This window comes from Lipomyces arxii (genome assembly GCF_038497795.1).
Source record: "Lipomyces arxii strain Phaff 12-163 unplaced genomic scaffold V1512scaffold_5, whole genome shotgun sequence".
Taxonomy (NCBI): domain Eukaryota; kingdom Fungi; phylum Ascomycota; class Lipomycetes; order Lipomycetales; family Lipomycetaceae; genus Lipomyces; species Lipomyces arxii.
The window spans coordinates 636,100-655,521 of NW_027117704.1; the positions used below are offsets into that span (position 1 = coordinate 636,100).

Here is a 19,422-nt window from a genome sequence, read left to right on the forward strand (position 1 = left end):
AGCGAACTATTCTCTCAAAAAATCCTGCGTAAGTTATTAAAATCAAGGGTTTAGTGATAATAAGCCCTAACCAGAAGATGTGCTAAAAGCCCGGCAACCAAAACGATCTTACGTATGTACTAGATTTTATATGCATCACTTCTTAAAATATATATGTACAATTGAATATCCCACATAACATAACATTCACAATCATAATCATGTAAATCAAATATTACAACGCCCCATAAAACAGTATCCAATTTTTAGTCCAACAACCAGAATGCAACCTCTCTATTTGGTTTTTGGAAGTCCACTCCACCAGGCGCAGCTGAATCACCGCTACCGCCTTCCATGACCACCTGCTGCACATGCATTTTCTGCTTCGCTCGATCACGCATTCGCTCCTCAATTGTACCCCTAACCAAAAGTCGATAGACGGTAACCTGTCTAGTCTGACCGAGTCGGTGGGCACGATCCATAGCTTGTGAGTCAATCGTTGGATTCCAGTCACTGTCGTAGAATATAACCGTATCGGCGGCCGTTAAATTTATTCCAAGACCACCAGCTCGAGTAGACAACAAAAACACAAAGAGCTCGTTTTTGGTTTGCCAGTCGTTGACCAAATCACGCCGATCACTCAGCTTAGATGAACCGTCTAGTCGAACATACTTGTACTGGCGGTATGTCAAAAACTCTTCCATCAAATCCATCATACGCGTCATTTGGAAGTAAATCAACACACGATGATCGTTGGCTTTCAGCTCAGTCAGCAGCTGGTCTAGCTTCACCAGCTTGCCAGAATCAGTCACAAATTTAGACATCGGCGGCACTCGGATTGAGGAATATCCAAACCGCTCGGATGAAGATTGTGGCAGCATGTTATTAACAGGATACTGATTTACTGGCACGTGGTTCTCAAGCAACTTTGCTTCGTCCTTCACCGACGGACGGTACAAAATTGACCGGAACTTTTGTGAAAACAAAATCTCACGTTGCGTTCGCACAGAATTCGTGTCCGAGCAAATCAACTCCACTGGCGACGCAATAGCACTAGGATCGTACATGGGATCAAGCTTGTGAAGTCTCTCGCAATGCACATACGTCCGTGAAATTTCTCGCAACGGCTCGGTCAACTGCGGCTCTTGGTTGATTAATAAGAGCTTGGATATCGGCACAGATTCCTTCTCGCCATCATCCAAAATCGGCCTAGTCTCGTTGCGAGTACTTGCCCGCTGCTGTACAGACACGGTCCTGCTAACGACATCATCGTGAAATGCATGCGCGACATCGCCAACAGACTCTCCGACAAACTTTAGCCACGAAAATGCTTGGCTCCCTGTCTGGTTCTCATACATGTAGTCTTGATCCCAGATATTTAAGAGATGCCCAAGATAGCGATTCTCGAACCCAGCGTTAGTCTTTGCACCGGATAAATCAAGCATTCCCTCGCGGTAGATCAACTTTGGCAGCACAAACTGAATAAAATTGTGTGTGCTGTAGTATAAGTCCACCACGTTACCTTCGCGCATAAAAGATCCGGTCCTAGCAAACCGAACCATCGACAACGGCGATTTGGTGTCTGACCGCTCAAACAGATCTGGATGGTTGCATACTTTTCTAAATTGCATGACCAAGTTCATCAAGTTCTGGTTTGTGTCTTCTGAATCCACCTGGTCCATGATATCCATCAAATTTACTTGCGCTTTAAGTGCACGATACATCTCCCGCTGCCGATAAGTGAGATCGCAATACACATCGATTTCAATCTTATCGCCCAGTTCCGATTGCACGTGTTTCTTGACTCGTCGCAGCATGAATGGCTTAAGAATCATATGCAAGCGCTTGAGCTGCTCCTCGTTCAGCTGCGTATTACTTTGAGCGTGCGACTCAATATCCTTTGAAAACCACTCTGAGAACTCGTCATGCGAATCAAACAGAGTGGGCATAATGAAATGCAGCAATGCCCATAACTCTTGCATCGAATTCTGGATTGGAGTTCCAGTGAGCAACAATCGGTTTCGGCATTGAAATCCAAGCAACGATTTCCATCTGCTAGACGAGCTTGACTTTATTGCCTGTGCTTCATCTAGAATCATGTGTTGCCACTTAATGCGTTGGAAGTATTGTGCATCAGCAACAATCAACTGGTAAGACGTGATAAGAACGTGAAACGGTGCATCTTTGGTGTACGTCAATTGTTTTCGATCCCAGAACTTTCGCAGAATCTTTCGGTCCTTTGCGTTACCCCAATACGGCAAAGCCTTGAATTCAGGAACAAACTTAGAAATCTCTTGTTCCCAATTGTGAAGCGTTGAGGCCGGCGCGATAACGAGGAATGGACCCCAGATGTTGTGAGTCTCTGCTAGGTATGCCATGACAGAAATTGACTGCACAGTCTTTCCCAGGCCCATCTCGTCGGCAAGAATACCATTTATACCCTGCTCGTACAGATTCACAAGCCAATTGAGACCCTTAAGCTGATATCCCTTGAGAGTACACGATAGTAGCTTAGGCTGAGAAATTTCAATTTCGCCAAGAGTCGTGGGATTCTGGAAATTCATTTCACCATCTTCGTCCATTGCTGACTTGTTGTCAAATGCTTTCGCCCGATTTTGGGCAGAAAGCACCGCAGAGTGCGCATTATGCATCGCTGCGTTATGTAAATCTGCGTCTTCTGCTCCATCAAAATCAAGACTACTGATGTCATGAGATCGCGCATTCTTCAATAGCTCAACCTCCTCTGCAGGTTTCGCGGCTCTCTCTGCAGCTGACGCACGTCGTTGAATATCAGCTTCTTTCTCATCTGTAGCGACCGAATCATCAGTCGAACCGGCTTCAATCTCATCGGTCTTGATCTTTCTACCAATGAAATGAGAGTACAGCTCGGTCTGGGTAATGAGAAAATTGAGCTTTCGCGCCTGTCTTCGGGACTCGCGCTGCTCTTCTTCCTTCTTCGCTTTATCCAACGCTTCTTTCTCTGCTTTTCGTCGCGAGTCACGCTCCTCGCGCTCGTTTCGTTTCCAATAAACCAGCATCTCACGCATCGCGCGACGAGACTTGGCCTGCAAGTCCTTGACACTCTTGTTTGTCCGAAACTGCCACCGCCTGGCTTCCTTGACTGCTAATTGAGCCGTTTTGCGCGCATTGGTTTGCTTAATATTCACCGAGCTGGACACAATACGAGCAACTTTAGGGATGTCTTTGCGTGCAATGTCACGCCAAATGGCGTCGTACATGTTATTGTAATTTTTGACGTAAATTTTAGCTTCTCGAGGAGTAGGTGCAGCGTTCTTGTTATCTCCAGACTTTTCTGCTTTAGCTGCTGCTTTCTCTTTCTTGACTTTTTTTGGTTTTGATAAAGTAAGCTTGATCGTTGGACCAGCATGCTCTCCGCCTTCTTCTGCGCCTTCTACAGCCACGGCCTTAAGTTTCTTTTTTGGCCTCTTGACCGGAGCCGCGGCGCTGGTTTCAACATTCTCGCCTTCTTCGCCTTCGATTTTCAAGTCATCACCTGTCTGCTCTCCATTGGCGGTAGATTTCTTGCGTCTAGACGAAGAATCTTTGCTCCTGCTCTTCTTCTTTTTCATCTTCTCCGTGGCAGCTCCGTCTTCAGTCGGCTCAGTTTTTATCGTTGAGGCGTCTGCGCCATCTGGAGTTCCTTCCAAAAGGTTTCCAGCTGCGTCATCGTCAAGCGTACCGTCTGCATCGTGATCGACCACATCAGCCGACCTGTCAGATGCGCGCTTTCGTTTTTTTTGGGCACGAGCATCCTGTGCACGATCTTGCTCCATTTCAGCTTCCTCAGCCAACACCAGCGCTAGTGCTTCATCGTGAAAAAATTTATACGCTTGGTCTTTGCCGCGAGCGGAGACAATGTCGTAGCGCTTGACTTGATGCTGCTGGTATTCAGACCGGTACTGATTTCGTGCCTCTGTAGCGAGTAAGGCAATATCGTCTAACCTTTGGTGCAAGGATTCAAAATATTTTGCTTTGTCGAGCGCAATCTGATTTTCATCTTCGTCACCAGCTGAAGAGATATCGGAAACGGGGGACAGCGGTCGGGTGAAGCCACGGGAGACAGCGAGAGTAGGTACGGTTCTTCGACTTTCAAGTGTTGACCCAGCCGAGCTCGATTCAGTCTCGTCAGGGTCGAACGACCGGTCGCCGACAGTGCGATTAACAAACAGGTGTGATTTCGGAGCAGAAGCAGAAGCAGGTGCAAGGGTAGTAGCCTGGGGCTGAGGCGACACTCGCAGTGACGCCAGACGACGACGTTTCGCAGCTTTTGAAGGATAAAAATCCTCGTCCTTGTCTGACAACTGAGAGCCATTGCCAGCAATAGTGTTGCGAGCTGACAAGTTTCTTGCTGACTTTCGCCTTTTTTTCTCTGTTGGTGTGCGTACAGAAGAAGAAGCGATCGCGACAGGCTCTGCCTTGATTTGAACAACTGAGAGTGGGATCGCCGAGACTGAATCTTCATTATTGAGAAGTGATGAGATTGACATGGCACCTCTGCTTGACGGGGTCACCGGCTGCTAGAATGATTAGTTAGTGACAGACCTGAGTAGAATACTATTGTGGCAATTCCTACCTGTGACGGAGACTCGTCCGGATACGCGTTCAGTAAATCACCAATATCCTGATGGGCAGATGATAAATTTCTGGACTGAGCAAGGTCCATTGCAATTTTTTGCAATCGCGATGATTTATGACGATGGGGTGCGAAATACGGGCAGTTTAGTCGAAGCCTATGAAGTGGCGAGGGAGTTTGCCCGATGGAAGGGCTGAATTTGTGTCGGGTGCAGTGGTTGGGATTGGATGCTGATTTGGGGGTAAGGGGGGTCGTAATTGAGTGATTGAAAGAGTCCGACGAAGATTTTTAATCAGAGAAAAATTTAAAGTCTCTAATGAGGAGAAACTTATAAAAAAATCAATGAGATTCATTTGATAAAGAAATAGGAGATTTTATTTATGACAATTCCGTGAATCCTACAAAGAAAGCACAGAAAATGTCTATCGAGAGCAGTCCAAATGGCAGCAAACCAGGTCAATTGACATTGAAACTGTATAGTAAATAGCAAGCACTTAACTCTCAATAAAACTCACCTAAATTAATCAAATTTTATCACTTATTGAACATTTTTCTACATTAAAGTATTCATTATCGTAAGATATCCGTGATTTAAATACATTTACCCGGCCTGTGATAAATTTACCTCCGTCCACTCAATCAATCTTCTCTTTTGTACAACCTCAAAAATAAAATTTGACATGGCAAACTACAATAAAACTCCATTAGGTGCTGATGATGCTGCTCATTCATATTACGCTGCTCCGAAGATCGATAAAGCTGCCGTAAGAGCAAACAAGACTATCAATGCCGCCTCTGCATCTTCATCTGTAACACGGCAACAAATGGCTTATACGCCTAAACATATGCTTCATTCAAATGCATCTGCATCTGCTTCTGCGTCTCCACCTCCACCATCTACGAAGCCTCAAACATATGCGCCGGCGATGATGCCCGGCAATTATTACCAGACAGGTCCAGACGGTAAACGCACGACAGTGATTCGGTCAGGTGGGGGCAAGAAGTGGGAAGATCCGACTTTGCTAGAATGGGATCCTTCACATTTTAGGCTTTTCGTCGGCAATCTCGGCGGAGAAGTATCAGACGAAACTTTACACAAGGCATTTTCAAAATACCCGTCACTTTCGCGGTCAAGGGTCATTCGCGACAAACAGCAAGAACTGAAGAGCAAGGGATACGGGTTTGTTGCATTTAGAGACCCTGAAGACTATTTCCGCGCCTTTAAGGATATGAATGGCAAGTACATAGGATCACATCCTGTTCTTTTGAGAAAAGCACAGACTGAAATTAAGGCAAAATCCGTGAAAGGCACCAAACCATACGAAAGGGCCACTTCGTCTGTCCTGAAGGCTTCGACTCTCGGCCAGAAAATTAAAAAGCATAAATAGATATCACCGTATTTGAAATCTCGGAGTTGGTAGGTTATTTCTGTATAGCTAGTATTTTGTTTTGCATTACATACTCTTTTGCATGACAAACTTAATTATTTTGGTGCTCATACAAGCCTTATTGTACAATTTGTCTCATTTATTATACCAGCATATTCGGTTTATTCAATTGCTTGCGGCTAGTGACAAGACTGAAAAGTTGGTTTTTTTGACAGGCCTAGCTTTAATTTTATAGAATTCTAATTTGATCTAAGCTGGCAACTAATTTTGTTGTATTTGTAAACTTAAACTAAATCTCCGCATACTCCATACTGCTCTGTACATATACCAATATTTCACAACCTGCTCTCCACAATCGTTACTGGTCTCACAACCTCAGGCCATATCTAAACGATCAGCATTTGCCCATATACCAAATCAGGAGCACTTACTTCGTTCAAAACTTCCCACATGTTGTGCACAAACACAAAACAGATCTCTTGCTTTACATTTGCCGGCATATCGTGCTCAACATCCTTTTGGTTCCGCGCAGGAAGAATAATCTTACGAATCCCAGCTCGATGCGCCGCAAGAACCTTCTCTTTAATCCCGCCGACCGGCAGCACTTGACCCCGGAGCGTCATTTCACCCGTCATCGCAATGTCGTTGGGTACAGGTCGCATACTCAATAACGACACCAGTGCAACAGTCATCGCCACACCCGCACTTGGGCCGTCTTTCGGGATCGCACCGGCAGGGGCGTGAATGTGAAAGTCATTACTTCCTAGTGGATTCTCCTCTCGAGATGAACTAATCTGTAGCTCGAACCCATGCGCACGTACCCATGACAGCGCAATCATGGCTGACTCCTTGATCACATCTCCAAGATTACCAGTCAGCTGCAATGAGCCGCCACCACGTTCATGGCCGGTTGGAAACTTGCTCGCTTCAATAAACAACAACCCTCCGTTGCCGCTGCCCATATAAGCCAGTCCAGTCACTACACCCGGCCGCCGCTCGTCCTCTGCAATCTCACTCTCGTACTTCTCCATGCCCAAAAATTGCTCCACCTCCTCTAGCGTCACCACCGGGTCGTATGTAATTCGTGGCTTGCTTGGATCTGCAAGCTCTTCCAGAGACTCAGAATACTCAACAGCCTTTCCTCTGCACACGGTCGCAATCTCTCTCTCCAAATTTCGCACACCAGCTTCTCGTGTATAAGCCGTAGCAATCTTCAGCAGTACGTCGTCAGATAATATAACCTTGCCCTCTTCAACCCCATTAGCCTTAGCCTGCTTCGGCACCAAATATTGCTGAGCAATTTGCTTCTTCTCCAGATAAGTGTAGCCGGACAGAGTAATCATTTCCATTCGGTCCAGTAGTGGCGGCGAAATAGTATCTATTGAGTTGGCGGTCGCAATGAAAAGCGTCTTGGACAAGTCTATCGGAATGTTCACATAGTGGTCGTTAAAAGTGTGATTCTGCTCGGGATCAAGAACTTCCAACATGGCAGCCGATGGATCACCGTGGAAATTGTTCTCGCCAAGTTTGTCAATCTCATCTAACAGGACCACAGGGTTCACAACTCCAGCTTTCCGCAGACCTTGTATAAGCAACCCAGGCATGGCTCCGACATACGTCCGCCGATGGCCTCGGATCTCGGCTTCGTCACGAACACCTCCTAGACTGATTCTGTGGAACTTGCGTCCAAGCGCCGTAGCTACAGACTTTGCAAGACTGGTCTTCCCTACACCTGGCGGACCAACAAGCAACAAAATCGGAGCTTTCTCAATCACACTTTGCTCTTTTCCTCGCGATTTAAGCCTGATAATGGCGAGATATTCGAGCAATCTCCGCTTTACGGATTCCAATCCATAATGGTCGTTATCAAGCTGTTCTTTAGCAGCTCGTAAGGTCGCGCCGTCAATCTTGTCATTTGTTGCAACAGACCACGGAATTTCCGATAGTGTTTCGAGATAGGTCCGGCAAACTTGGTATTCAGCCTGTGTTGGATGCATGCGCTTGAGTCGCTTTAACTCTCGTTGTACAACCTTGTCTGCTTCTTCTGGTAGCTTAGCCAACTCAAGTTTTTTGATCAGATCTGCAATATCGTCTTCCGCTCCTGCTTCACCATCATTTTCTCCCAACTCTTGTTTTATACTTTATTTGTCAGTTCGACTCAAATATCTCGAAACCTGTTGCTTACGCTTTAAGTTGTTGACGAAGCAAAAATTCACGCTGCTTTTTGTTAAGCGAACTGTCAACGGACGTGTTGATCTTCTGCGATAGCTTGAGCATGTTGAGTTGTCTGGTAAGCAAGTTTACTGCGATTTCCAGACGTCGGCTGGCATCTTCGGTTCTGAGCATTGCGAGCTTTTCCGCCACAGGTACATCCAGAGCAAAGACCATCAGGTCAGCAATTTTGTCAGAATCTTGAAAGCTGCTGTGATTCACTAAACTCTCTAGTCGTCGTAAAGCACGCGAGTTGCTCGAAAATTGAGCTCCGCTAGGCGCGACGGTTGAAATCGTGTTCATCCCGCTAGCAGATGTCTTAAGTAGTCCTATCAACTCGCGCGATAATCGTTTAAGCTGGGCCACCAGTGTATAAGTAGGTATGTCTGACGAGTCAAGGGCTTAATAGTTAGAAACAATTACTAGTCAATCATAAGCAGCTCACCTGAGTTTTTAAGATACCAGACATCGGCAACGTAGTACGGAGTAGTTGACACAATCTTTGTGATCTTGAATCGGCTCAGTCCTTCAATTACGACTTGGAAGGTGCCAGTCAATGACCGCTCCAGTCTGATTATACGCGCCATACATCCAAATTGCTAGACGAATGAGTAAAAAATCAATATAGTCAGTTACTCAAGTCCAGTACGCACCCAGAACATCTCGTTATCAGCATTCACAGTCTTCACAATTGCGCTCGAGGGATCGCCAAGTTTGTCCTCGACCCCGCTCGTCACTGCCGCGGTCGTGATCTCAGCAGCTGGTGTTGCCTTCCAGGTCACGCATCCGATTAAGTTAAGTGCTGGATCAGATGACTCGGTCGAACCTGCGTTCACGGCCTTGTACAACCGCGCTACAAGAGCGGCGTTCTCTGAACTCGTAATGCCGAGGGATAACACTACGCCTGGAAGCAGAACGGTCGTGTTTTGCAGAAAAAACAACGGAAGTGATTTCGAAGTCGGTGCCATTGGCATGTGTCTCTTAAAAAAATTGCCGATTTGTCACGACAATAAAACGCGGACTTTCAATGGTGAAAGGTAGATTTTGGATTGTCACGTTCTAGGGGCTCAGAATGACGGAGAGCCGGAGCACTTTAACCCTGGCCCTGTTCTGGTCCAACAAACCGGTTGAATACTCGCAGTTTATGAAAATTAGCTGTCACTCTTTGTGCTATATCGTTTCATAAACTGTCTGCTATTTATTTTAAATTCTTTAGTTGTTGAATTGATTAGTTATAACTTCATAATTGACGAGTCATCGCCAGTACTGATTTAAGTTTAAAAATGCAGGACTTGCGCTTGACCGGAACCATAAATGATCACAGCAAAACTACAACTGGCAAACTATTGATTAATTTTAAAATTGAAAGAGATCGCTGCACTTTTGTTTCTGGACAGTTTGCGGGTGCGTCTGGCGGCATTGATAACCAGTTGACTTAACTCTTGTGATAAAATGGTTTTTTATGCTTTTGACTTCGATGACTTTACTGTGTATGTTGCTGATTTGATTGCATGATTTGCCATTATAAGTAGATTTGTGCATAGAGTACCACATAATAATGACCAGACCTTTGCAAAAAGGTTTCTGTATGTAGTCATTCATGGGTCCTTTTGATATATGTATGTCGTTGACAAGATGGAGATGCCCAAGTATGTAGACGACTTCTTGATGGAACAGAACATTGAAATTTCATTCCTGTTACCTCTGCTCATTGAATTTGTGTATATCTGTAAGTGTCAGATGGCCAAAAGGTGTATAAGTTGTGATCGGCGTCTTTTGTATCATATATCTGATCGGCACACTTATTATTGTTTTGATCCAAACGATTAGAGTCATAGACTTCGCTAGCGATATAAGCAAAACTTTTTATAGTTTGTCGTCACTTAATACATGACTTGTCCAGGATTCTCGTTTGGTAACCCCGATTTAACCTATTTGAATACTGTCCGACTGGGAGAAATTTCGACTTCTTGAATAACCGTGTCAACTCATTAAGACTAATTCAGTCTGTGATAATGAATTTACTGATAACTGCCTTGTGAGCAATGACGCATAAGCTTCAAATTTCCAAATCATCCATTACGTACGCAATCCAAGTAGAAGCGGTACGTCGTTCTGTACGGTCTAATCGTGCGGCTCTGAATGAGAACAACACCTACCGTCGCCATATGTCCCGTACGTGAGATTACAAGAAACAAAAACAAATAAGCGACCTTTTGTAAAGCCCATAAAATTGGAATATGTGGATATGTCTGTGCTTAGAGCTGAGAGGTGAATACTACGAGCAGAGATCTGGAACATTTTCGTGAAAGGGCCTTTTTTGTAGTAGATGAATGTAGTATAGTAGTGTTGAAGAATATTATATAATTTGAAAATATCAGGCAAACTTGCTATGGAAGTCACTTAAGAGGTTGTTGTTGTTCTCGACTGATGAGTACGGCGCATAAAAGTGAATATGGATCTTACTCACGGCACCATTGATAGGCGTCATTAGCTAGTAAGACTTCAAGCTATTCAGTTTTTATTAAAGATTATATACCGTATGCTATACGCAGGCTGACCTGTACTCAAAACACGTCTCGTCTCACTGACTGTAATTAAAGGGTCTCGTGTTTACAAAAAAAAATGGTTTTACTCTCAACGAGGAACTCATCGATTCACAAAAGCAATTCAGAAGAAACACAATGAATTCGTCACAATATCTTACTTCGTATGGTTGGACTCCCGGAACTGGGTTTAAAAAGGACAGTCTAGCAAAGCCAATTCTTGTACGGCACAAGAAGGACACAAAAGGACTTGGAAATAAATCTTTGGATCACGAAACATGGTGGGAACGAGTATTTGATGGCCAGTTGCAAAATCTAGACGTGTATAAGAAGAGACCGGACGGACCTGCGCAAGACTTTGCTAGTGTACGTACTGCTCGTAACAGTCCTTTGTATAGTATGTTCGTCAAGGGCGAAGGCTTGGATGGATCAGTAGAGCCAAAGAAAATTACTGTCGAGAAAGATGTGATTACTCGGACAAAAACAATTGGAGCTGATTTGTCGGTAACTGAGGTTGTTACTGAAGTGGACTCCATAGTGTCTGTTGAAGTTTCTAACAAGTCAAAAAAGCATAAGGGCAAGAAGAAACGTCATGACGCAGTGAAATCAAGTACGAAGGCAGCCAATGAGGCAGCCTGGGTCCGAGCATTGCTTAAGGATGCTCAGAAGAAGAAAAAGAAGTCACACAATGATCAAAAGGCAAAGAAAGAGGATTAAATGTTGCGTTTGGTATATCACTTAATGTTGCATTTTTGGGGACATGAATATGACGGCATATCTGGCGTTTGGTTTGGTATATTGTATTTTACAAAGATCTAGAGATATCTGTTAAGTCCTTATTGTACAGTTTATCGTTAATCGCTAAAATGAACTGCGATGGTGCAATTACTCGTAATGTGAGTCTTATCAGCTCTGCTTAATTAACCCTGCCGTCTTCAAATCTGTAACCGCAATTTGACACATCGAACAATCACAGTAAATATGTCCGCAGAACCTCCATCGTACTCCGCCGCGGTCACTCCGCAGCCTTTAAATTTGCCTGTATTCCAATGTCTCCGCAACAAGCGAGTCGTGCTTGCTTCCGGATCAGCTCGGCGGCGAGAACTTTTAAATCAGATCGGACTTACCAATTTTGAAGTCGTCAAGTCTGGGTTTGCCGAAGATTTGGACAAGGCGCAGCTGAGCGTGTACGAATATGTGAGCGAGACTGCAAGTCAGAAAGCTCTTGCGGTTTATAAGAAAGAGGTAGAAGGATGCTGCCATCATACCCGGATCATTTTGCTGACTGTCTGAAGGTAGAACAAGATGCTGATCCTGCCTTGATCATTGCAGCAGACACCGTGATCTTGTCCCAGAATCAAATTGTTGAAAAGCCGAAGTCCTCAATTGAGCATTTCCGTATGCTGCAAGCGCTAAGAGATGAAGAGTTTCCGCATAGAGTCTATACGGCCGTTGCATGTATCGCGCCATTAGAAAAACCAGTCTACCCCGGCTACAATTTGCAAACGCATATCGAAGAGACTCAAGTTTACTTTGCCAAGGATGTTTCTGACGAGTTCTTGAGCGCGTACGTAGCATCCGGCGAAGGCACAGACGCGTCGGGCGGATATTGTATACAAGGCAAGGGTGCAATGCTGATTGAGAAAATTTTTGGCGATTACTCAAACGTAGTCGGATTGCCTTTGAAGTCTACTGTTATGGTTATGGAGAAGGTTTTGTTTCCAGACGAGGACGAGGGAGAAAGTGATGATGAATAGATATTATGTAAGATACATGACTTGAGGTTTCTTAATCACTGTCAGACGAGTCGAACGTCTCTTCCTCTTCATCTAACAAAACTGGTAGGACAAAAGACTCCTCACTAAACTCTCCTCGCACTCGTTCTATAGTTACCACATCGACCTCGTCGTCATCTTCTTGATCAAGCTTTTGCTTCTGTACAATCTCATCTGGGATCTAGTTTTAGAGTTAGCGTGCATTCATTCAGAAACAACCGCACTCACGATGTCAAACTCATCTTCTCGTTCCTCGTATTCTACGTTTTCCTCGACTTCAACGAAATCTGGCGCAAGCGCACTCCATCGTTGTGGTGTAACCGTCGCCCATATGTATATTGTTCCTTTATCCAATCCGGTAGCAGCGATGACTGTTCTATTTGGATGCCATTGTACGTCCACAATCTCTTCTCTGGGTGCTTCAATAATTTTAACCAGCGAGCCAACTGTATTTTCCCAAATGTAAATATCATGTGCGTCTTGATAAGTCGACGCCATAACGTGGTCGCCATTTGAACTAAACGCGACCGAGTTCCATTGCAGTCGGTTCACCACATCTTGAAACCGATGAACAACATCTATCTCCCAATCAACAGGATCAACATACGTCAAATCAGGCGTGTTGTACAACCGAATCGTTCTGTCGGACGCGTTCACGGCAAACTGCTTTCCTGATATGCTAAACACAATATGCTTAATGTTCGAGTTTGTCAGCCGTTCCGATCGTACAGTTTGCAGTGTCTCTGCGTCAATGACATTTAACCAGCCTTTGCTTGTACCAGTGAAAATATAGTGCCCTGTCCGAGTAAACGTGGCGACCAAAGTTGACTGCTTGTCTTGCTTTTCCACACGCAGATGGTCGGCATCCATGTCCACGTCTTCATCTTCATCATCGTCATCCCGTGAAGTTTTCTGTAACGGTGCGCTGGACAGTAAATGTTTGCGTATTGTCCCATCTGAAAAATCAACAAGAGTTGGCGAGTCGTCAAATAGCGATGCAACAAAAATTTGGTGATTGAACGGATGTAGCTCTGCACCCCAAATCGCGCTCTCAAATCTTACAGTGGTTTCCCTTGACCCATCTTTTAAATCCCATAATATACATTTCCAATCCCGTGAACTCGATAACAAATACCTTCCATCTTTAGACCAGCTAAAGAAATCAGTAAGCCGGTCTCTGATCTTTATATCTCACCCACCTGAGAGACTGAATTGGTCTTGTATGGCCCCTCAGTACACGCGCGATGCCATATGTGTCAAAATCAAACACAATTACCGTTCCATCTACTAGCCCACTAGCCAAATAATCCCCTTTTCTATTGAACTTGATGCATGTTGATTGTCCAAAATCTGCCGTTGTTGTCAGTATACCATATTTAACCGTATAAATCGCATTCGCGTACTCAGGGTATGTGTTAAGTTTTCAGGATACTCTTGCGCAATAGCAAAAGGATCTAGCAACAGCAAATTCATCGCATTGTTTGTAGTCTTTCTGTATCTCTAATGAGTTTTGAGACCGTCGTAATTATACTACAAGAATAAGGTTTTGACCCCTGACTTTACTTTTAAATTACCCTATGCAGCACATCTATCTACAACTAAACGTATGGTCTCCACTCATTGACCCAAACATCGCGAGGTTGACGCATCATGTTTCCAACACGCTTCACAAACTGGCCGTATCCCTGCTCACCCTTCAGTCCACCTTCATCTCGAGCCCAGACAACTTTTCCTCTCAGAATGGTGTAGCGTGGCCAGTTGTTCAGCATGAATCCTTCGTAGGGAGTGTAGTCGATTTTGTGGTGCAACTTTCCGTTTTCAACCGTGACCATTGCTTCTCCAGTCTGATACCAAATCACCAAATCAGCATCGTACCCTGGTGCTATCACTCCTTTCTTATCGAGCCCATACAGTCTAGCGGGATTGGTACACGCTACTTCCACAAGCTTTTCAATCGAAATTCTGCCATCCGAAACACCTTGGTATCCAAGTGGCAGTCTAGTTTCAACACCGGGCAAACCGTTCGGGATAGCACTAAATTTTGCAATCTTGGTCTTCTCGTCCAGGCCGAGCTTTTTACCCTTCGGATGATCCCAACAAGATGGGCAATGATCGGACGAGAGAGTCGTGAAAGTTCCGTTGGCAATACCTTCCCACAAAGCATTGATATCGTCTGGTGAATCTCGGACAGGTGGTGAGCACACGTACTTGGCTCCCTCAAAATCTGGTTTCTGCAATACGTCCGACATCAGATACAAGTACTGAGGACAGGTCTCGGCGTGGATGGGTAGCATCCTAGTTTGTGCTGCACGCACATGGTCACGCGACGCCCTAGTTGAGACGTGAACTAGCAAAATAGGCGCGTCCATCAGCTCCGCAATACAGATTGCCCGGTACGCAGCCTCGGTTTCCACCAGCGGCGGCCGAGATACGGCATGGAAATAGGGATCAGTCTGGCCACGTTCCTCGAGCTGCTTAATAATAAACTTAATCATATCCCAGTTTTCGGCATGTATCATGGTCGTCATTCCAAGTCGTCGTGTCTGTGTAAGCACGCTCATAATTTGCGAGTCAGTCAACTGTCGGTTGTCGTACGTCATGTACACTTTTACGCTCGAAATGCCGTAATCTTTTCGAAGCACCGGTAGCTGCTCGTCCAGCACTGACGGCGACGGGTTGGTCATAATCAAATGAAACCCATAATCGCAATAAGTGCCACCCTGAGAAGCAGCTTTAGCGTGATAATCCTCAACGACCTTGATGACGTCCTCGTCCCATTTCTCCTGTGGAGCAAAGCAGACTATCGACGTGGTTCCTCCACAAACCGCACTTCTGGTCCCAGTGTCAAACCCATCCATAGTGATGCCGCCAGCACCCTGAGATAAATGTACATGCGTATCGACTCCGCCAGGTGTAACGTGCGCTCCTTTGGCATCAATGACCTGTGTCGTCTCAGACGCAAAGGCAACCAGCCCGCGACCAATGCTAGAAATTACACCATCGCTAACCGCAATATCGCTGTTAGGCGGATGCAGAGTGCCTGAAGCAGTGACTACTATTCCATTCGTTATAATCAAGTCTATGTTCATTGTCTATTGAGCTTTTGCAAAATGCACAAAAATTATTATCTACCAAAAACTGATAAGATGCCTCCGGTCAGTTAAGCACTGACCCCTGAATCTTAAATCTTATAATATATACCCCAACCCAGAATATAACTAAAGGTTCTGTTGGATGAACTGGATTAGGGTCAAGCTCCACTCTCGCAACGTTAGTTTTCGATTTAAATAGCGACAACCTCTGAACTCCTGAAAATCCCAAGATTTGCAGCTTACATAAAAGAGGGTTTGGTGTCAATAAAACTGAACTTTTTTTCCACCCAAAAGTACTTCTCTTACAAAACACCAAAGTAACATGATGTCCACAGAAAGTGATAATACAGTGTCTGCGACAAATAGCAATGATTTTAAGGCAGCTATGGCAAAACGGATTGACAGAAAAACTGCACGCAGATATAGGCTAGTGTATCGGTCTCTTGAAGATCCTCTGATCAATGACCCGGAGGCGTCCACAGGTGTGCTCGTGGAGATTAAGAAGAAGGACAACCCTGCTATATCTAGCTCGTATCGCCAGACGGGTCCGTCGCAAATCAAGACTTTGCGTGACCTTGAAGCTGACAGAGGTTCGTTTGGTACGACTCGAGATAATGAAGGCGAAGCAGCCATGTACGGTATTGGGTTCGACGACAGTAACTACGACTACATGCAGCATTTGCGAGAAATTGGTCGTGATGAGGATGGGTCGACTGTGTTTATTTCATCAGTTGCGTCTCAGCGTGTGGCCGAACGAGCAAACAACCGTGCTGGGCAAAGTGTCAAGTTTGTAGACAGCGAGCTTGACACACAGTCAAGTTTGCCGGCAGATTTATTTCCAAGCACAGAAACTGTTAAACGAACATATCAGGATCAACAGGCAATTCCGGATGAGATTGCTGGTTTACAGCCCGACATGGATCCAGCGCTGCGCGAGGTCTTGGAAGCGTTAGAAGATGAAGAATACGTAGAGGATGACGAAGATATTTTTGCAAAGATCATCACCGGAGAAGGAGCAGACGATGACGAAGACTATGAAGACGACGATGGGTTGTTTGAAGACGACGAAGCCCAGGATCAAGACTGGCAGCAAGAATTTTCAAAGTTTAAAATCTCGCAGTCAAAAGGTGCTGCGGCTCCCGATTCGGAAGACGAGTTTGACGAAAATGATGATGTTGGTTCGCTGGTGTCGTTCGGAAGCAAGCGCGGGAAAGCATACGGTGGTAGCCGGACAGCGTCGACAGGATTCTCCATGTCAAGCTCGGCTATGTTCCGCAACGCCGGTCTGACATTGCTAGACGATCGGTTCGACCAAATTGAGAAACTATATAACGAGTCGTCGGAGGACGAGGAAGACTGTGTGGGCGACGATGCGGGCCTGTTGTCCGAGGTCGGGAAGCCGACATCAACAGTCTCGGAATCAGTAAACGGTCAGCAGCAGCTCAACTCGGCTTCATTCAATGCAATCATGGACGACTTTCTGGATAACTACAGTGTGGTCGGCAAGAGACTCCTGCGTGAGTCTACAGCTGCTGCGCCAGAGGAACAGAAGGCTGTCAAGGAGCTTCCTAATATTCCAAAGCATAAGAATGGCCGTAGAGGTTATGACATACGGAATACCAGGGGACTTAACCAGCTGCGTGAGATCAGAAGCGAGCTTGGAAAGCCCCAGACAGACTATGTTAAACGAAGATATAAGATTGCTGATTGAAAAGCTGAAAGGAGAAACAGTTCAAGCATTTTTTTGGCGTATATGTGGTATAGTGATGTCTTATTTGGTTTTATTGTATATAGCTCTGAAGACAAATAACTTTTTTATTGTCAGCACTTAGTACGTCAGAGATGCTTCCAAAATGTTTGCCAAATCTTCCCGCTTTTGCGCGTCCTCGTGTTGAAAGTTAGGGGCAAGCATTAAAACTCGAGATTGAGGCAGGGCTCCTTCAACCAGTGCTGGAATGTCATCCTTAGTAAAGCCCAAATCGGTGATGCCTCTAGGCTGATCGCCAAGTCCGACCAGAAATTTTGCAATAGCCTCTCCCAAAATTTCACCGGCGCTTTCAACCTTTGCGTTGGAAATGTCCGCACCAAAAACTTCAGCTGCGGCTAAATGTCGATCAGGATTGGTTGGACCAGTGAAGCGAAACACACTCGGAGCAGTCACTGCAACACTGACACCGTGAGGAATAATGGGATGGTCAACCTTGTATCCTGCATGCTGATAACCCTTGTTCATACCGGAGATTGGGTATGACAGCCCATGACACAAGTGAACACCAGCATTACCAAAACCAACACCAGCCAACGTCGCCGCAAGCAACATCTTTTCTTGGGCCTCAGTATCTTCGGGATCTTTCACACTTCGTGGCAAATACTTGACTGTTAACTTCAGAGCTTCAAATGAAAAAACGTCAGAAATTGGATTGGCACCCTGGTATGCGGGACGCAAAATTGGGTTTGTTGGACGAGGAACACGTTCATAGTATGGGATTGCCGTCCATGATTCCAACGAATGACAAAGCACATCAAGACCAGAGCTGGACTTAACCTGAGAAGGCATCGAGCGGGTGTTGATGGGATCTACAATTCCCAATAGAGGCTTCAGAGCGCGATGTGCGATTCCGGTCTTGGCTTTGTGCGAGACCAAGTCGACTTATAGATTGTTAGAAAGCATCACTCATTTTCACGCTAGTCAGACTCACAGATTGCGGTTCCAGTAGTTTCAGATCCTGTTCCTGCGGTGGTTGGAACTGCGATCAATGGCTTAAGCTTCTTATCGACTGGCCGTCCCTTGCCAATAGGCGCATTCACAAAGTCCAAAAAGTCAGCATCTGGGTAGGAAGTATAAAGACTAGCAATTTTGCAGGTGTCCATGACCGAACCACCACCGACAGCCAAATAAGCATCTGCTTGGTAATTTTTTGCCCATGCAATTGCTGCTTTGACACTATCGTTATGTAAATATGAGTGCCTTCACTTAACATGAAAACCTTACGGCCCGTCTTTTGGTTCAACACGCACGTCGCTATAAATTTCGTATTTGATACCTTCAGACTCCAAAGCAGCAATCACGTTCTTCATGGGATCAAGGTTGAGAATCTATCTCGGTCAGAACCGGCATCTTTGTTGAAAATCTAGTAATTATACTTACATTTTTGTCCGTGAAAACAGCGACTCTCTCAGATTTCAAGTTCCTAAAGTCCATTCCGACTTCCCGAGTGACTCCATTGCCATATCGGATGTTACTAGCCGCCATTTCAAACGCGTATTCTTTTTCAACAGGACTGTGAGATGCAAGCTTCCTGGTGGCTTTGATACCATAAGTTGCAAGCGAGTTACCACTTGAGCATGCATGACATGGGCAAGCAGACGAATGATTTTGAATTGTTTTTAAAAGTGAAACCGAGCGTTGGCGAAGAGTTGGTGCAACCTTCGTGAGCATTGTAATTTCTGAGCTGGATACCAAAGTCTTGAAGACAAAATAAAGTCAACTGAGCTTATTTATGTAGCAATTAACTTGTTAAAAGCTAATTTGAGCAAAAACAAATGGAGTTTGAGATGTTGATGTTTGAGCAAAGTGGAGGTGGAGTGCATTTTGATAAAACCAGATAGGTCAAGACGAACCCCGCATATATTTGAGCCGCACATGTAAATACAGTTGTGTTTTGGAGGGGTAGATCTAAACGGGTAGAGACGGAGAAGCGGATTATTTCTTTGGTAGTTCATTACTACGGTAAAAAGAGAGATTCCAGCTATTTAAATAGTAAGCAATAAAATAGGCAAATGTATTTTGCTTGTACAGTAGTAAAATGTTTGGACAAGAGTGCATGGTAGTGTGAT

The 19,422-nt window shown here is 45.0% G+C and overlaps 9 protein-coding genes across 9 annotated transcripts; 4 read left to right on the forward strand and 5 right to left on the reverse strand.

Annotated features, from left to right (window-relative positions):
* Positions 1-245: 245 nt before the first annotated feature.
* On the reverse strand, positions 246-4,663 carry V1512DRAFT_247158 (SNF2 family N-terminal domain-containing protein; the record flags this gene model as incomplete). The annotated part of the gene is made up of 2 exons (XM_066914474.1): positions 246-4,517; positions 4,574-4,663. 2 exons carry the CDS (start codon positions 4,661-4,663, stop codon positions 246-248), a joined length of 4,362 nt encoding a protein of 1,453 aa, XP_066772287.1.
* Positions 4,664-5,238: 575 nt separating this feature from the next.
* Positions 5,239-6,226, forward strand: V1512DRAFT_261472 (uncharacterized protein). The gene has a single exon (XM_066916075.1). The coding sequence runs from the start codon at positions 5,254-5,256 to the stop codon at positions 5,959-5,961; it is 708 nt and encodes a 235-aa protein (XP_066772288.1). The 5' UTR covers positions 5,239-5,253; the 3' UTR covers positions 5,962-6,226.
* Positions 6,227-6,296: 70 nt separating this feature from the next.
* V1512DRAFT_205738 (Lon protease C-terminal proteolytic domain-containing protein) lies at positions 6,297-9,140 on the reverse strand (the record flags this gene model as incomplete). The annotated part of the gene is made up of 5 exons (XM_066913367.1): positions 6,297-6,347; positions 6,393-8,100; positions 8,147-8,573; positions 8,618-8,771; positions 8,826-9,140. 5 exons carry the CDS (start codon positions 9,138-9,140, stop codon positions 6,297-6,299), a joined length of 2,655 nt encoding a protein of 884 aa, XP_066772289.1.
* Positions 9,141-10,711: 1,571 nt separating this feature from the next.
* On the forward strand, positions 10,712-11,513 carry V1512DRAFT_261480 (uncharacterized protein). Its single transcript, XM_066916076.1, has one exon. The coding sequence runs from the start codon at positions 10,857-10,859 to the stop codon at positions 11,433-11,435; it is 579 nt and encodes a 192-aa protein (XP_066772290.1). The 5' UTR covers positions 10,712-10,856; the 3' UTR covers positions 11,436-11,513.
* Positions 11,514-11,667: 154 nt separating this feature from the next.
* Positions 11,668-12,785, forward strand: V1512DRAFT_261483 (Maf-like protein). The gene is made up of 2 exons (XM_066916077.1): positions 11,668-11,963; positions 12,014-12,785. Exons 1-2 carry the CDS (start codon positions 11,700-11,702, stop codon positions 12,473-12,475), a joined length of 726 nt encoding a protein of 241 aa, XP_066772291.1. The 5' UTR covers positions 11,668-11,699; the 3' UTR covers positions 12,476-12,785.
* Positions 12,507-13,966, reverse strand: V1512DRAFT_206479 (WD40-repeat-containing domain protein; the record flags this gene model as incomplete). The annotated part of the gene is made up of 4 exons (XM_066913386.1): positions 12,507-12,674; positions 12,722-13,646; positions 13,693-13,843; positions 13,897-13,966. 4 exons carry the CDS (start codon positions 13,964-13,966, stop codon positions 12,507-12,509), a joined length of 1,314 nt encoding a protein of 437 aa, XP_066772292.1.
* A 71-nt stretch (positions 13,967-14,037) lies between these two features.
* On the reverse strand, positions 14,038-15,774 carry V1512DRAFT_261486 (uncharacterized protein). The gene has a single exon (XM_066916078.1). It carries the CDS (start codon positions 15,580-15,582, stop codon positions 14,092-14,094), a length of 1,491 nt encoding a protein of 496 aa, XP_066772293.1. The 5' UTR covers positions 15,583-15,774; the 3' UTR covers positions 14,038-14,091.
* Positions 15,608-17,471, forward strand: V1512DRAFT_261487 (Low temperature viability protein). Its single transcript, XM_066916079.1, has one exon. It carries the CDS (start codon positions 15,908-15,910, stop codon positions 17,294-17,296), a length of 1,389 nt encoding a protein of 462 aa, XP_066772294.1. The 5' UTR covers positions 15,608-15,907; the 3' UTR covers positions 17,297-17,471.
* V1512DRAFT_261488 (alcohol dehydrogenase) lies at positions 16,969-19,334 on the reverse strand. Its single transcript, XM_066916080.1, has 4 exons — positions 18,734-19,334; positions 18,578-18,681; positions 18,285-18,529; positions 16,969-18,234 (listed from the first exon to the last, which is right to left on the reverse strand). Exons 1-4 carry the CDS (start codon positions 19,022-19,024, stop codon positions 17,414-17,416), a joined length of 1,461 nt encoding a protein of 486 aa, XP_066772295.1. The 5' UTR covers positions 19,025-19,334; the 3' UTR covers positions 16,969-17,413.
* Between the last annotated feature and the right edge of the window lie 88 nt (positions 19,335-19,422).